At 36.4% G+C, this 17,465-nt stretch overlaps 1 protein-coding gene and 1 long non-coding RNA gene across 3 annotated transcripts; one reads left to right on the forward strand and one right to left on the reverse strand.

Annotated features, from left to right (window-relative positions):
- The first annotated feature begins 1,370 nt into the window (after nucleotides 1–1,370).
- LOC145089951 (uncharacterized) lies at nucleotides 1,371–1,796 on the forward strand. Its single transcript, XM_079028327.1, has one exon. It carries the CDS (start codon nucleotides 1,371–1,373, stop codon nucleotides 1,794–1,796), a length of 426 nt encoding a protein of 141 aa, XP_078884453.1.
- Nucleotides 1,797–5,509: 3,713 nt separating this feature from the next.
- Nucleotides 5,510–9,521, reverse strand: LOC145088089 (uncharacterized). Of its 2 annotated transcripts, XR_013700977.1 has the most exons (3): nucleotides 6,152–9,471; nucleotides 5,991–6,072; nucleotides 5,510–5,823 (listed from the first exon to the last, which is right to left on the reverse strand). It is a non-coding gene; the product is annotated as an uncharacterized LOC145088089 (long non-coding RNA). The 2 variants fall into 2 exon arrangements; XR_013700976.1 differs by having other exon boundaries at nucleotides 5,991–9,521.
- Nucleotides 9,522–17,465: the final 7,944 nt, after the last annotated feature.

Consider the following 17,465-nt stretch of genomic DNA (forward strand, 5'->3'; position numbering starts at 1 on the left):
TTTTTAAGGGGTTCCATTTCACACTAGCGGACAGATGGAGCGTAAGGGTTCCTTGGTAACGTCATGGATTTGGATTGAAAATGTGTTATATCGCTAAACCATGTATTCTTCACGCATATACAGTATGTATATCATATACGTGTATATGATATGTATGTACACAGTACATAATTTTTTTTTCTTATTTTTTTTATTTTATTATTTTTTTTTGTGTATGATGAGACAAAGAAGTGTGTCGTACTTTGCTCTTTAACTTTAGCAAATGTTTTGTCCTACAACAAGACGAGATAAGACGATCAATCTCATGTGCATATAATGATTCTGACTCGTTAAAGCTAAAGTACAACTATACTTCGTGTTATGTTGATATAAAAGGTAGGTCGTAATTGTGGATGGATTTTACTAATAGTCCCCAAACTCTTGTCCAGTTTCATGAATTATCTTGAAAGTTTAAAAAGAAACAATCATCCCTTTATTTCGTGTATTAGACTATGGGCAACGTTGTGGGCGTTTTTGTCGACGTGGACTGCCGGAAATGACATGGTAACGATTGAACACCGTCCGCCCTAGCCGTTGATGCACGTTATGTGGCCATCCGTGGTGCTGGTAACAACGGGCAACAAAAGTTTTGTTTCTAATGTCGATGATTTCCACCATTTTCAAACGGTCATATTCAATTAAAAAAAATTATTCACCTATAAAAATATAAAACAACACCTTATTTTTACCACTTTTCTTTTTTTTTTTTCTTTTTTATTTCAATATTCCAAAACAAAAAATGGATCTGTTTGATCCGTTCCACACATACAACGATGATAACAATAACAATATCTTCATCGGTATGATGTACCGGTATTATATAGACGTGCTACTAGATCCAGTTCCACTACTAAAACGACGTGCGACGTTAAACAACGATCGCAAAGAAGGGCATAAACATATGATTAACGATTATTTTACGGATAATTGTGTCTGTCAGCCATATGATTTCAAAAGAAAATTTCGTTTGTGAAAAAAATGTGTTTGAAAGGATAGTCAATGCTTTGGAAAGTAGATATCGTTTCTTTCAAGTTTTGTAAATTATAAATGTAGCGTTTAGATAAAATAAATACATTTTTTTTACTTATTAAATATATGTTTAGATATGAAATTTTCCAAATGAGATATGATGCTAGAGGTAAACGAGGATTCACATGGTTGCAAAAATGTGTTGCGACAATTAAGCTTATGTTACAGGGGAGTCGCCCAATTCTATTGACGATTATATGAGAATGTCTGAGAGAACCACATGAGAAAATTTGTATAGATTGTCAAGAGGTGTTGTTGAAACCTTCAGTGACAAATACTTTCACAAACATTCGTTTAACGATATGCAACAACTATATGTGGTGCATGAAGAAAGACATGGTTTTTCGGTCATGCTTGAAAACATTGATTGCACACATTGGAACCAGAGAAATTGTCCCATGACGTGGAAAGACCACTATGCAAGCGGTCATCATGGAACACCTTCATTGGTGCTAGAGGCTATTACTTCCCAAGATTTATGGATTTGGCATGCTTATTTCGGGATTGCGGGTTCTAACAACGACGTAAACATTCTTGATCCGTCGCCAATATTCAAAGATCTTTTGTCAGGAAAAGCACCAAATGCTCCTTCCACAGTGAATGGAAATGAATATAAGTTTGGGTATTACCTTACAGATGAAATATATCCATCATATTACACATTTGTGAAGGCGTTTCGACACCTAATAGACCCAAGAGACAAAGTTTTCAAGAGAAGACAAGAATGAGCACATAAGGATGTGGAATGTGTGTTTGGAGTTCTAAAATCAAAATGACACATAGTTAAACATGTGGCACGACCTTATGAGTTAGAAACTCTACAAGATATTATGTATGCATGTATCATAATGCATAAAATTATGGTTGAAGATAAAGGACTACCGATACAAACGAGTCAAGCTACTTATGAGCTACTCGGGATCGGCTCGTTAAAAGTTCGACTCGAAACCGATTTTAAACAAGCTTGAGCTCGAGCTTAATATTAAGATCATTTATTAAATGAGCTCGAGCTCGAGCCTATGTCACTAAGCTCGACTAGGCTCGATAGCCTAGACAAGCCTTTATATAAAATAATTTATTATTATTTTTATATATTAAAATAAAAACATATTTGGGGGATTAGGGATTTAGAGTATTAGTAAACGAGCCTCTTAACAAGCTCAAGCCAAGCTTAAGCTTATTTAGGCACGTTAGAAAAAAAAAACGAGTCGAGCCCGAGCCCGATCCGAGCTTGTATAATTATTTACGAGATCGAGCCGAGCTCAGTACAAGAAGTTCGAATCGAACCGAGCTCGAGCTCGAGCGTTGTATAACTTAAAAGACCCTGATCCATGCCTGACTAGGCTCGGGTTCGGCTCGACTTGTTTTCACCCTATAAAGGATGCAATATTACAACGTATTCGACTACGGAACCTAAACACGTTCAATTTCAACCAGGGTGTAACGCCCCAAATTTCAACCCAAAATTTTCAATTAAAATTTTAAGTTTTTATTCAAATCACAACTAAAAAATATTCGATAGGACCACTTAATCTCAAAACATTTATCAAAGTATCATCAAACATTATCATGTGCACAAATCTTCCATTGATGCGATGCAATGGAGTCATGCCCTTCCTTTACTATATGAAAACCTGAAAACATTAAAACCAGAAATCGTAAGCACAAAGCTTAGTGAGTTCCCTAAATTACCACATACAACACAACACAAACAAACAACTATGGGTTATCAGCAACCTTGGACACTACCTGAAGTCTCAATGGGCAAACAACATGTCAGTGGGTTATCACCAACCCTGGAGACTACCAAAGTCTCAGTAGACAAATAACATGCCCTATAGGTTATCAACAACCATGGAGACTACCCGAAGTCTCAACACATATAGCAGTACATATCACAGTAACAGTAAATAAGACCCAACTAGTCAACACATATATACTACCACATAGGAAGTACAATCCAGTGGGCTGGCATTGGTGCCTTCAACCCACGAGTATAGTGAGAAGACTCGCCTCAATCCGATGCTAATCAATCACACACACACGATCTGCCGATGCGAATGCTCCTCACGGTAATCATAACCAAAATAACATTGATTAACAATTAAGGAAATTATCCATAAACAAGGGTCCAAATTATATTCTATCATGCCAACAGTAAAATACCATTTTACCCTTCCCTTACTTGACCCATCTAACCATGACCCAAACCCAAAATGACCCAAGGCCCAAAAATGGCCCTAATGGCTTTCTGGTGAGTACGCCCCGCGTACCAACCCAGTACGCCTGACATACTGCTTGATCTAAGAAAGGGAATTGGGTCAAAACTCGTTACGCGCAACGTACTAAGATGGTACGCCCAACGTAACTCCATGATGTCCAAATCTCGCCTTTGAGTGCTTAATCCTTTAAGAAAACTCGTCTAATACTCAAATCTTACTCCTAAAAAGGTCTTAACTGATAAAGTTGACAACTTTAAGCTTTTGCATGGCTTAATGGAGCCCAACACCAAGCCCTAGGTCCATAACTTCCTAAAAAGGTTAACAACTCATGTATGGGTGAACTACAACCCCCAAGATTCAATTTTTATGACTTAATAGCTTCAAAATGACCAGAAGTGATGATCAAAGGTTCTGTAGTACTTTTACTCACAAGATCCAAGCCATGGAACCAAGACATAGACAAAACATGAGCAAATTCTAGATCTAGTGAAATGAGTGATAAAGATTCAAGCTTTATACCTTCAGAGATTAAGGAATGACAAATGAGATCAAGATCCAAGAGCTTGAGCTTCACCAAGATTCAATAGTGGACTTCTTCTTCTTCAAGACGTATCCAAAAACACTCATAAACACTCAAGAGGCTCAATATCTTCACAAATGGGGCTAGGGTTTTGAGATGAAGCTTTGGAGAGGATGGATGTTGAATATGGAGAGAGTTTCCAAAAGTTAAGCTGCTTAAATATGGCTCAAACCTGAAAAATTAGGGTTTGCACCTTGTGTAATTACGGCCAAAGTAATTAGGTATGCCCAACGTACTGGATAAAGTCTCGTTTTTCATTTAAACTTCAAACGGTCATAACTTCTTTATTCCAACTCCGATTCCGGCGTTCTTTATACCCACATAAAGATATTGAAGAGCTTTACAACCATATCTTGTTAAATTTGGCTTAACACAAGTCGAACTCAAAACTATAATCCTTTCAAGCAGTCTAACACCTATCTTTCCCCAGTTCACCCTTGGTTCCCACTCACGATTCAAAGACTTAGATCTCACAATCAAACTTGTAAACCTTCAATAAGGCCTAAACTTTACTTTCTCGAAGCTTAAAGTCTTCACATAATCGATTTATGTTCCACAAGCCTTGAATCACAAAATGATCCAAACAGGATATTACACAGGGACATCAAAATATTTACATAGAGTGGTTGATATTCAAAACGTGCAAAAAGAAATGCAACTTCGTGAAAGCTTGGCAAATTATATGTATGATGGTCACAAAGATGCATAGTGGTGAAATTTATGGGAAAATGTATTGTTTTGTATTTTTTTAAATGCTAAGTTTAATTTAGGATTTATTAAAATATCATGTTTTATTAATTTAGTTTTTTTATAATTATTTAAAAAACAAAAAAAAGAGAGAGAAAATAAATGATGACATTGAAAATAGAGGGTGTTATAATATGTTGCCCATTTTCTCGAATTGGTGTTATTACAACATGGTGGCATGACATGTGAGGTGAAATAAAGGCCCGTGCGCAACCCCGCCCCGTTATGTTATAGAAGAATTGAGCTTCTTGCTGGGCTGGTTATTCAGAGCCAACAATTGGAATGATTTTACGTTGCTCCCATTTACTTTGAGTTTTAAACTTTTTTGATTTCCGATGCGTTCTTCGCAACCCTCCAAAATTCTACACTTAAATTTGTACATGAGTTTTTATTACATTTCTGATATCTATATGCTTAAAAATTTTGGGGACAGAAGTGATGCAGTAGGAATCGTCGGTAAGCTATTCCAAGGGGGTGGAGACTGAAGACATCAATATTATTTAGGTTTTTGAGAAGAGGCGGGATTTAAAGGAAAGTAATATAATGTTTTAGGGTAATTAAATATTTATTTAATTTCCAAAATTAATTAATAGTTAAGATTACAAATTTACCCTTATTTTAGTTTTTGAAATGATCGGTTTACATTCATTCATACATCCACACAATAAATAGTTAGAATATTTGAACCTCTCTCTCTCTCTCTCTCTCTCTCTATATATATATATATATATATATATATATATATATATATTCTCTTATATTTTTATATTTGATTTTCATATTCTTTTAATTCAACCACAAATAAAATTAACCATATTTTTAGGTATTATATTATTTAATGAATCAATTTTTAGATGTCTTATTTTTTCAAATAAATAATACAAATGAAGTATTTAAAAATAAAAACTCACTTAAACATAAATCTATCCGTTACAAATCTAATATTTGAAAAGCATGTACTAGAGAATCAAAAAAACTATGAACGCGACAATATGAAATCACAATGCACAATGCACGCGTGGTTGCAGTTTCTTTCTACATGTCATACATCCGCGACTCTCATCTATGCTTGAAACCGCTGCAGTACAAGTGAAACGTGTTCCCTAATCTGCAATTGTTGTCCCATTTGTATTGCTTATTGTTATTAAGGCTTCTTTTTTGAAGGTCAATTCCGTGACAACATTTTGCAGGTTTGGTTGGTTGAATCTGTGATAACATTAAAAATAAAGTTGTAAAGTGTGTATGTACAATAAACAATTTTGCTTTGCTATAGTACTAATGAGGCATTTTTCTTTAGAATTTTATAAGAAGAAAAATAATATATATTGTTCATTATCTGGAAGCAATATGTAAAGAGGTCGGGTATCTCTTACCTAGATATTAAAGATTTTGTTTCGTCAATAACATGATTCAAATAGATGTAAGTTCCGATAGTGGAGCTGATTTGAAGTCTTCCTGCATTTAGAAGTCAATTTAACGTGAATGTTAGACAGATAGAAGATATGTGGAAGTTAATTTGCTTATATTAATGTACCTTGACTTTCATCGACGTTAGTGTGATAATGATTGGTAGTGTTAAAGGTTTCATAACTAGTTACCTTTTCCCATAGTGTTGCTTCAATAAGGGGCCTATTGGGTAAATAATGTAGAGTTAACACATGTTGGGAAATTGATCTAAGAAAGTGAAGAAAAATTGGAAATAATATGTTACTGGGATCTTTAAGTTCTACTTTTATAGCAGTGGACTCTTTCAGCTTTTGAGTGTTTGATACACTATTAATTTTTGCAATGTAATCTGAAAAGCAACGTATTTAATACAAATGTTAAAGGAATAGAAGCTGTAAACTTTTTAGGGAGGTGTACCTGATAGGATGTAATTATTGTGGTCATTTTGTAATTATAAAAAATTTGGATGATGATTTACTATATAAATGTGAAGTTATAGCGCATAATTTTCTTTCTTATTTGTTGGGTATGATCTATAGTTAGGGGCAATACATACCAAAAGGTTCACATACATGCGATTGTTGTTGTTGTCCATCATAGTGAATAGTAAAAAAGGAACGTAGTTAAAAAAGGTAACAAGGAAGAAGAGAGATTAAACAAATAGTAAAAAAGGAATGTAGGACATGCTTGTGTATTTACCAACTTGTAACAAATAAAACTTTAATCTAAGTAGAAACGCGTTTTTCGTTGAGGATCTTTCTCAAGCAGTTGGTGTTCAAAACTAAAGAAGCACAAAGAAGATTAAGTTATATTCCATAATTAAATTCTTATTCTAATAAACAAAAGTTGAATCCAAATAAACAGTAAGCTACCACAATATAAGAATTTCACTCTCATGTAAAGGTTAAATTAAAATCAATAAGATTCAAAAAAAAATGAAAAAGTAAAAAAAATGGGAAATTGAGAAACAAATAGTGGAATCAGGGTTTACTTGCTTATACACTTTTCCATGTCCAAAATACTAGTCGGAAATTAAATTGACTTCAAGAATTGATACCAATTTCCGATTTGAGTATGTTTTTTTTTTTCAGAGAAGGCCTATCGTGGAAGAAGTAGATCGGATGAGATTGACGGTGGGAGAGCACCTCGATGACTGTCTTCATCTCCGAAGAGCATGGGTATTGTTCATACTTCATATGCTGGAAGGATTGAAGGCTTGTTTGTTTTAATGGAGTTAGAGGAAGGGGTGGATTACTTTTTGATGTTAAAAGTCCTTTTTGTAAAATGGCTTTTTGGCTAGTGACTTTTTCCAAAAGATAGTTTTTAAAATGTGTTTGTATTTGCTTTTAGAGTAAAAGTCATATTTTCATGTTAAAAAGTCCTAAAAGTCACAAAAAGATAGGATTTTGTGACTTTTGAAACACTAACTTTTCCTCCAACATAAAAAGTTATTTTAAAAGATCTTTTGCATTACCCAAATATCTTTTAGTCATTTTTCAACATTTTTGGAAAAGTTATAAGACAAAAATTGTTTTAAAAGCAATCCCAAACACCCCCGAAAAGAGTTTGTTTCAATGGAGTTAGAGGAAAAGAGGTAGATAGAGGCACAACGATAAATAATATATGTCGAAACCAAAAAATTTACTAAGCCAAGAGACACTGTTCATAAGGATGTTTGCAATTAATTGTATAATAATAATAATAATAATGATGATGATGATGATGATGATGATAAAAAATAGTAATTGCAATAACATTAATTAATAATAATGATAATGTTAATTAACTAATGAGATATATAAGAATATTAATAATTCTTATTTGCTCTTAATTTATTATATATTTAACTTTAAAAAAAAACAAAATATTATTATTTTGATTATTATTATTATTTAGGAATGACAAATCTAATCTAATCTTAAACTACAATTGAATCAATTATGTTTCAGAAGGGACTTGAACCATTAATCTTAAGAAGGGGCACAATGCCTAAAAACGTTAGGCTAGAAGCCATTAGGTTCACGATAAATTAGTTTGGAATCATGTTGAAATTCGTTGCCAATATACTTGTGCGAAAAATCGTTTTGCTGTAGTGAACTATCTATTTATATTAATCAGTCATAAGCAAAATCGTGATATATTTGGTCGATCGGGTCGCTATCATTCAAACTATTAGTAGATTTTAACTATAATTCAAACTATTAGTAGATTTAACTGAGTTCTACGCATTGACCATCTTACCATAAGAAAGCTTTTTACACATCTTAGGCCGGGCCAGGGTGGGAGTGTAGGATGATGTGGTAGCTGATGTGGGTAAGGGAGAAGCTGGTATGGAGTAGAGGAGGACGCAAGAATGCATAGTAGGTGTTGTCGGGATGAAATAGGTGTTGATACATGAAAAATAGGTAAGAAATTAAAAAATCGAAAAATTTTCTATTGCGGACAGAAAAAATAGGTGTTGCCGGTGCCACACTGGAAACCCCTTAGAACTGCCCCTGGATGGAGCTTGGAGCTTGACAGCATTGTGCCGGGTCCTCGACATGCCGAGATTTTCTCTCTCCTCGGCAGTCCCCTGTCGTTAATTTCTATCTCTTTGGCAAAGAAGATGGCTGAGGTACAGCTCAGCATCCACACCCACCACTCCCCACTCACCCAGCCTTAGAAACTCAACGAAAACCTCCGGGCCTAAAAATTAAAGATGCAACTGCAGCTCATGTCATGATTGGTTCTATAACTCTCGACATAAATAAGAAAATGAACAATAACCTCCAAAACATGACATGATCAAGGATTGAGATAATTAATCATGTCCTTAAGGTTTCAAACAACAGTTACAAAGTTGCTTTGAGTTATCACATATTTACCATGCATTCACTCCATGATTGAGAACGTACGTACGAATGGAAAATCCTTATTGATCGTAAACAACTAGACTAATTACAAGCATAGTGTTTTGTAGTGTTAAGGGTCTTCGAGGAAGAAGATGCAAATGCTACAGCACGATTTCCATGGAAATTTTGAAGCTGATCACCACTGCTGCATTCATCTTCTTTAATGGTAGCTAACTTCTTCTCCATGCTTGGCCGCCTCTCTACCCGAATTAGTCTTGGTGGTGCAGACTCAACCGTTTGCCGACTGCCCCCATTAATGGCATGCCTAGACATTGATTAATGCTTTCTTACTTTTGCTGGGTATTTGATCACTTCTGTCTTGCCTTATAACGAACGCTTGATAGGCACAATTTATAAGGATAAAACTTGCCCACTTGGGTTCTCATATTATTCAACAAGTAGATTTGATTCTGAATTCGTGCTCTTGAAAATCATCTCTCCAATAATATCTGGAAAGATTATTGTATATTTGCTAAAAGTTTTGTTGAAGAATCTGGTGCCCGACTTTGTGCTTAAGCAAGTAATAGATTCAAATCTATCATTTATGGGAACAAAAATAGAGTTGTAGAATGCCAAATTGAGTAAGGTCAAATTTATTAAAATCTTGGGGTCCATATATTAATTTGGATTTCAAGCTATAAATATTAAATCTGGGCGAATCTTAGCTTAGTGTTAATTTTGTAAATATAGAAAATAGAAAATTAAAGATCTTTCAATCAAATTACTTTCTAATAACTAAAAACTTATTAAATTAGTTTCATCTTTTATTTTATATTATCTCAATTTGGATTTTTTTTAATCGCCATTCAAATTGGCAAAGGTGGAATTTTATTTAGAAGTCGTTTCAACCATATAATAAGAATAAAACTATTCCCCATATTTCCTGTTTGTTAGCTCCATGATTCCCATTGAGTATATAAATAATTGAATAAAATAATATCTTCTTTATGGGTTTGTAATTTAGGTCGAATAGAATAGTATTCAAGCAATTTTCTAGACGCAGAATAATGCAACTTATTAAAGAATATGTAATGGTGGTTGAGTATATATTGGCTATTGACTCCTAAATCCTAATCTAAAAATCTTAATCTAAAATTGAGAGATGACAGTACTATTTTGATTAGGAACAGTCCAACTATATAACTAATTATTTCGTGGGATAATGACTTTAGAGGGTAACGTATTTTATCTTTTGATCATATTTGATGACTAAACTTTTTTTCGTAATGTATTAACCCTTGAACTTGTTGAAACGTATAAATGTTACCCTTATAGCCGCTTTTAGCCGGTTACAACCGGTCATAAGGGTAATGCGAACAATTTAAATAATTCAAGAGTAATCAAGCACGAAAAAGTTCAATAACTAAATGTGAACAAAATTGAAAGTTTATTACCCTTTTCAAGTAAATGTTATTAAGGATGAGCACAAAAAGAATATGGAGGTCACAAAAGTGAAAATGTTGTAAGCGTGTGATATACATTTATAGTATAAGGTACCATAAACACCACTTATAAATGCAGTAGGAGAGGCTTCAATCACGGAAACTGAAGGGAAAAAAATTATGGTGGTTTCATACATATACTTAGGACATAAGCGACAATTTTCACTCCAGAAGGTGGAGACGGTCGTTGCAGATCGTGCGAGGAAGAAATAACATATACTTAGGACATAGGCGACGGTTTTCATTCCAGAAGATGGAGACGCCATTTTGAAGATAATACAATGTTAGATTTGAATGCGGTTTTTCTCTTTACAAGGATATGAACTTTAATTAGATAGTAGATTGATTAAGCTCAGGGTTGTGGAGCAATACATGAGTAGTCTGGTGCTAGCTTCCTTTACATTGTTTGTGCATTTGCCCAATTTTGATTGTTTTTACTGTTAATTTGTTTTGTCGATACTTTTCTTGCTAGTTACTACTTGAATCTAACCTTTCTATTTGTTGTTAATTCTATATGTTCCTTCTCACCGTGCTCCTTTTGATTTTTGATCTTATTTTTTGTTTAATTGTTCGTATATGTCTCTTTTTCCCTTTGTGAAACTCTTTTGATAATTTCTTCTTTGTGGGTTGATGTTTTACTTATAGGTGAATAAAGAAACTCTATTTAAAAGTTTATTTCATGGACTAGGATTATAAATTGACAGGGTAACGAACTTTCAACTTTGTTCATATTTAGTCACTGAAATTTTTTAATGTTTGATTTACCCCTGAATTATTTGAAATTCTTCACATTTTACACTTATAACCGATTACAACTGGTCATAAGGGTAAAATGTGAATAATTTCAAATAACTCAGAGATAAATCAAGCATGAAAAAAAGTTCACTACTATATATGAACAACGTTCAAAGTTTGTTATCGTATCAAGTCATTATCCCTTATTTCGCACATAGAAGTGGAACAAGTGAAATATAGGAAAACGGCCAAAAATATAATTTCTCATATATAACACATTAATGTATCATTAATCATTTCCTAGAAGTAATAACCAAAATCCCACAAGAAAATAGAATAGAAATTCTGCATCACTACCAAATTAATAGCAATGCGGCCTGGAATTAGTTTCGGTTAACAAGATTTTGGTAGATTTTTGTGTGGGCACATTATCTATTATCTAAATAGTAACAATTAGCAATGCATAAACAATAACTCGTTGCTAATTGTTGGAAAATTAGCTAATAAATAGTGCAAAATAATTATACAAGATAACACTAAGGATGTCTCAAGGCAATTGGTAAAAATTGAGGTATAAAGGCTCATAAAATTTTGTACTTATGGGTTGGGGAAAATAGTCAATTCGTGGCGTATGTGAAAGTTCTGAAACTCCTTAGAGATTTGGGGTTAAAAGCACTTGGAAATTTTGAGATCATGTTTAAGGATTGACCTGTTGGTTGACTTCTCAATTGAGAAAAGACTGGAATGAAACTGGCAATGCTGAAATCACCTTGGGAAACTTGAAAAGAAGTAATGCGGCCTCGTAGTCAGACTTCACATTGATTGAAGCACTTTCAAATCGAAGTATTTTGGTGGTACACCCAAATCCTCAATTGGATAATACTCAAAACCCCCAAAATCTCACGAAGGTGCTCCTCATTCTGCTCTATGGTCTTGGAATACATCAAGATATCATCAATAAACACGATAACCAAACGATCAAGCAATGGCCTACATACCCGATCCATCAAATCCATAAATATCGCAGGCGCATTGGTGAGCCTGAATGACATCGCCACAAACTCGTAATGCTCATAACTAGACCGGAACGCGGTCTTCTCCACGTCCTCCTCCCTCACCCTAACCTGATGGTACCAAGATGCTTCCCGCAACTAATCAAAGAGATCATCAATCTGCGGAAGGGGATAACGGTTCTTCACTGTTAACTTGTTCAACTCCCAGTAATCAATGCAAATCCGGTGTAAACCATCCTTCTTCTTGACGAATAAAATCGGTGCTCACCATGGAGAACTGCTCGGACGGATGAGTTGCTTGCCTAGCAGCTCCTGCAGCTGAGGTGACAACTCTTATATCTCAAGCGGTGCCAATCGGTACGGCGCCTTGGCAATACGGGTCGCACCTGGCACAAGGTCGATCCTGAACTCAACCTGCCTCTCAGGAGACACATCGAGTTACTCCTCTAGGAATACATCAACGAACTCCCTGACAACCGGAACATCAGCAACTAACCTTTGATCCCAACCCGCGTGTCCACCACATAAGCCAAATAACCTGCACACTCGTGCTGAATATACTGTCGAGCCCTGTCTGCCAAACAAAACTTTGAATCCATCCTGGTGCCTTCTCCATAAATAACCAGTTCTCCCCCACTTGGGGTTCGAACCACCACACACTGACCCTCGCAGTCGATCATGGCACCGAAACGGCTCAGCTAATCATTGATGATAAGTCATTTTTGTCTTTATACTCATTCAATACTTATGAATGATTTCTTTAGGTTTTTCTCATGACATCTTACGTGGGACATACATTGATGAGATGTGTGGGGTTGTTGATGCTTATTTGTAACGTCCCATTTTCACAACAAAAAAATTTCATTTTTAAATAAGGCAAAACTTCCTAATTATAAATTCATTATTAACAAAAGCTGTTTAATCCAAAATACATTTATTGAAAATCAAAGTAATATAAGAAACGCGGAATCCTCAATATTATTGATAAGTGATAAGTGTGTACATTCCTGCATTTGTCTTTCCATGATCAACGATAGAACCTGTAAACATAAACAACTGTGTAAGCACAAAGATTAGTGAGTTTCCCCCAAAATACCCCACACAACAAATGTACTATCATGCATAACTGGCCCACAATCATTAGACTGGAATACCCTAGCCCAATCACTCATCAGACTGGAATGACAACAAGCAACGGGTCCAATCAGTCATCGGACTGGAATACCCAAAGTTTTTTGGTCTGCCGGCTCAACCCAACCGCTCTTCTCGAGCCACTGTGTCTACGACTTACAGCCGGCTTGCACTAGGTATCTTAGCCTACATCACATATCAGGATCGCCTTAACATATCCCACCACCATATGTCGACATATAAATAATCAAGGATCAAGTAGGCATAGAATACAGGCAATTATCAACCATATGTCTCACTATCGCCTACTAGTCATCTCATAACACACTGCTTCGCTACCAGATAACCTTTACGAAATGTGTAACCATACGTAACCAGAGGTGAGATAGCCACCCAAATAGATGATCCTACTCTAGAGCCACAACCAAACAAGGAACATGAAAGAAAGCCTAGATAAAAAGTTCTCAAACTATCCTACATGACTACATACAACCCCTATGACACTCCACTAGACGATAACCAACATACAGGTACTTTAACCAGCATACTACTATTGTTGCATCCTATCATACAAGAATATATACATAAATCTAGCAGATCACTACGGCTCAACAACGTCGTATATACAAGGATACATAAGCAACAATCCATGGAATGTGTAACCATAAGTAATCAAATGTGAGATAGTAAGTAAAAATATATTACTTTTTAATAGGTATAATTTAAACGAAAGTTGTAGTAGACTAACATACAAACGCATGGATATAAAGATAGTTAAAATCTGAGATCGTATGAAGAAGTTATGACGTTCAGAACACACGACTCAAGCAACTAAGTAGTCGAGATCGCGATGGACATAACCATCAAAAGCCCCAAACATCTCATTAATGATTTTCCTACGTAAGATGTCATGAGAAAAAACCTAAAGAAACCATTCATAAGTACTTAATGAGTACAAAAACAAAAATGACTTATTTTGCAACAAAAAAAATATATTAAGGACTAAATGTGTACAAAGTGAGAAATATATTACCCTGTTAAGTCATTTTTACCGACTAACGTGGAGTAGTCGGATATAAGGACTAAATATGTATAGTTTAACAAGTTGAAGGGGTAAATGTGAACAAAAAAAATTCAATGACCAAATGTGTACAAATTGAAAAATATATTACCCTTTTAAGTCATTATCCCTTAATTATATGAAATTTTTGCAAGCTTAATAAGATGATTAAGAGAGCTTATAAGATCAATTGTGGGTAGGTTCTAGTCCTAGAATTTTTTCGAGAATTTCAATTCACGTTTCAATAGCACGAATGAATTTGTTATCATGTTTCCTAGGGATGAGCAAAGGAACTGGCCCGGCTGGAATTGGTCCGGGAATTGAACTTGGTGAAAAATAGAGACCGCCGGTTCTACCGATTCCGGTTCCTACCTATTTTTGTCGTGTCTTCAAATGTTGGAACCGGTCCTCAAAACATAGCAACATACGGTTCCGGTTTTTGCTGGTTCCCGGTTTCAAAAATCCACAAAAATATCGTCCAAGTCCCGTCCCAACCGGTTCCATCAAGTTCCGGTACCGATTCCGGTTCCGGCCGGTTCCCCGGTCCATATGCTCATCCCTAATGTTTCCGTTCTCCAAGTAATAACTTATCCTCCAATTCTCTTGCGGACGTACGCTATCACGCTAATAGTGTAACCATATAGTGTCTCTTATGTTGGAACTTTATATATAAAGGAATTGCAAGTTGGCAATTTCCTTTGTATCCCACATTGGTGGGGGGAAGAAACTTTTGTGGGTTTATAAGCATATTCCCTTGGTAAGCCTTCAAAGACTTTAGTGGATCAAAGGAATGGGCCAAGCCCACGCGCGCGCCTAGCCTAGCCTAGCACTAGCCGACGCGCGAAATGACGCGATTTAGGCGCACTTTGCACGACGCATCGGTCGCTGGGAGCTGAGGAGCTTTTATTTTTTACGAGTTCGGGTCAAGCCGGTTTGACCGATCCGGTCAAATGGTTGACCGTTGTTGACTTCGTGGAGGCCAAGTCAGGGTATTCTAGAAGGATCAGGAAACGGCTTGCTTGGAGAGCAAGCTGTCGCCCTAGGGTTTCTGGGGCCGGCGTATGGGGCCCGTTTGATGCCTTCTGGGGTTACAATACCTATAAATACAGCTCCCTAGGAGTCGCATTAACACCTCACGAAATCTGAAAGCTCTCTCCCTCTCTCTGCGATTTTTCCTTCTGGTTTCCAAGTAGTAGCTTTGTGTTTGTCGATTTCCAGTGTTGTTGGAATATCGATCAAGCTGCATTAAATCCTGGGGTTTTACTCTATTGCTTACAGCCAGTACAAGCGAAGTAAAAACCTTTAAGGACAGGAGTCCGATCCGTGCAGTTGCTTCAAGATCAAGATCAGCAATCAACAGGTCGGTTTTACTTTTACGTCTTGTGGTTAATTCGTCCAATAACAGGACAGTCTTCTTCTACCTTTCTTATAATCAGATCTAATCGAGAAGGATAGATCTGGTTTCTGGACGAAACTTGGTAAATATAATAATAATAATTGGATCTATTATTCGCAACTAATCGACATATAATTCTCAATATTATTTGTCGGTTTCCTTGTGCGTCTATTAGTTTGTTTTACAACAATCTTAAAGGTTTTTATTTGTGATAAATCAACAGACTAATGGACACTACTGCTAACCTCCACTTCGTGAACCAAGAGTTTGCCAAACTTGACCAATTCGATGGTCAGAACTACACTCGTTGGGCCGAAAAGGTCAAGTTCATGCTTCATGTCTTGAAGCTCTCCTTTGTGTTGGACCCAAAACTGGCACCAATTCCTGATGATCCAATTCCCAAGGAGGGGGAATCTGTGGACCCAGCGGTTATTACAGAACTGGAAAAGCAAAGGATTCTGCGTAGAGAATCCAAGGAATTGTGTGTGGGTCACATCAAGAATTCCCTATCTGATCGGCTCTATGATCTTTACTCGCCAGTCAAAGATCCAAAAGAGCTATGGAATGCGTTGGAACTTAAGTACAAGGCACATGAGGAAGGTACTAACAAGTACCTTGTGCCCAAGTACCTTGAGTTTCAAATGGTTGATGACAAATCGATTATGGAGCAAGTGCATGAACTCCAAGTCATGGTCAACAAGTTGAACGCACTCACCATCTCTCTTCCAGAACTCTTTCAGGTTGGTGCGATCATCGCAAAACTGCCACCCTCGTGGAAAGATTTCTCTAAGAGAATGATGCACAAATCTGAGGACTACTCCTTGGATGATCTGATGAAACACCTCCCCATTGAGGAGGAAACTCGCGTCATGGACAAGCGAGGTAAAGTTGGACAAAGTGTGCATCAAGTGTCAGCTGGGAGTTCTTGCCACAAAGGCAAATCTGGGGGACAGAACAAGAAGAACTTTGGAACCAAGAAACAAATCTTCAAGAAACTGGGTCATCAGAATCCCAACTCAAAGCCAAAAAGGGCCGGTCCTTGCCACGTCTGTGGAGAGATTGGGCACTATGCGAGAGAATGCAAAGATCGCAAATCAGTACCGGTTGCACACGCAGTCGAGAAGGTGACTGACATGGTGGCTAGTGTGAACCTTGGAGAGATTTTCATGATCTCCTATCTTACTCTAGCAATCTGTGCTCGAGGTTGGTTCATGGACACTGGAGGCACTGTGCATGTTTGTGGGCATCGAGAGAGCTTTAGCACCTACCACCCCATGCCACAAGGGACGGTTGTCGTCTTTGCTGATGGCCACAGAGCTGAATTTCTAGGAAGGGGTGATGTTCGGTTGAAGTTCACACGTAGTGAATGGGTGACTCTTCGAGATGTTCTTCATGTTCCTACTATCTCGAAGGGTTTGGTTTCTGCGAACAAGTTTGACAAGGGTGGATTCAAGATGGTGCTTGAGAGAGGCAAAATTGTGATCACTAAAGGCAGAAGACATGTTGGGAGGGCGAACAATACTTTGGGAATGTATCGCTTGTGTCTTAGTGATGAGGGTAATATGAGTGGTCCTAGTGTTGAGAGTCGTGTTTCTAGTGTTGCTAGTGTGTCAAGTGTTGGTAATGATGTAATTGATGGATTGGTTGCTAATGTGAATGAAGTGAACTTTTCTGATTATATTGTTTGTTCAATTTCTTTATGGCATAAACGTTTAGCTCACACTAATGTTAAAA

Source organism: Lactuca serriola, chromosome 2 (assembly GCF_051521515.1).
Source record: "Lactuca serriola cultivar US96UC23 chromosome 2, Lser_US96UC23_V15, whole genome shotgun sequence".
NCBI classification, from domain to species: Eukaryota; Viridiplantae; Streptophyta; class Magnoliopsida; order Asterales; family Asteraceae; genus Lactuca; species Lactuca serriola.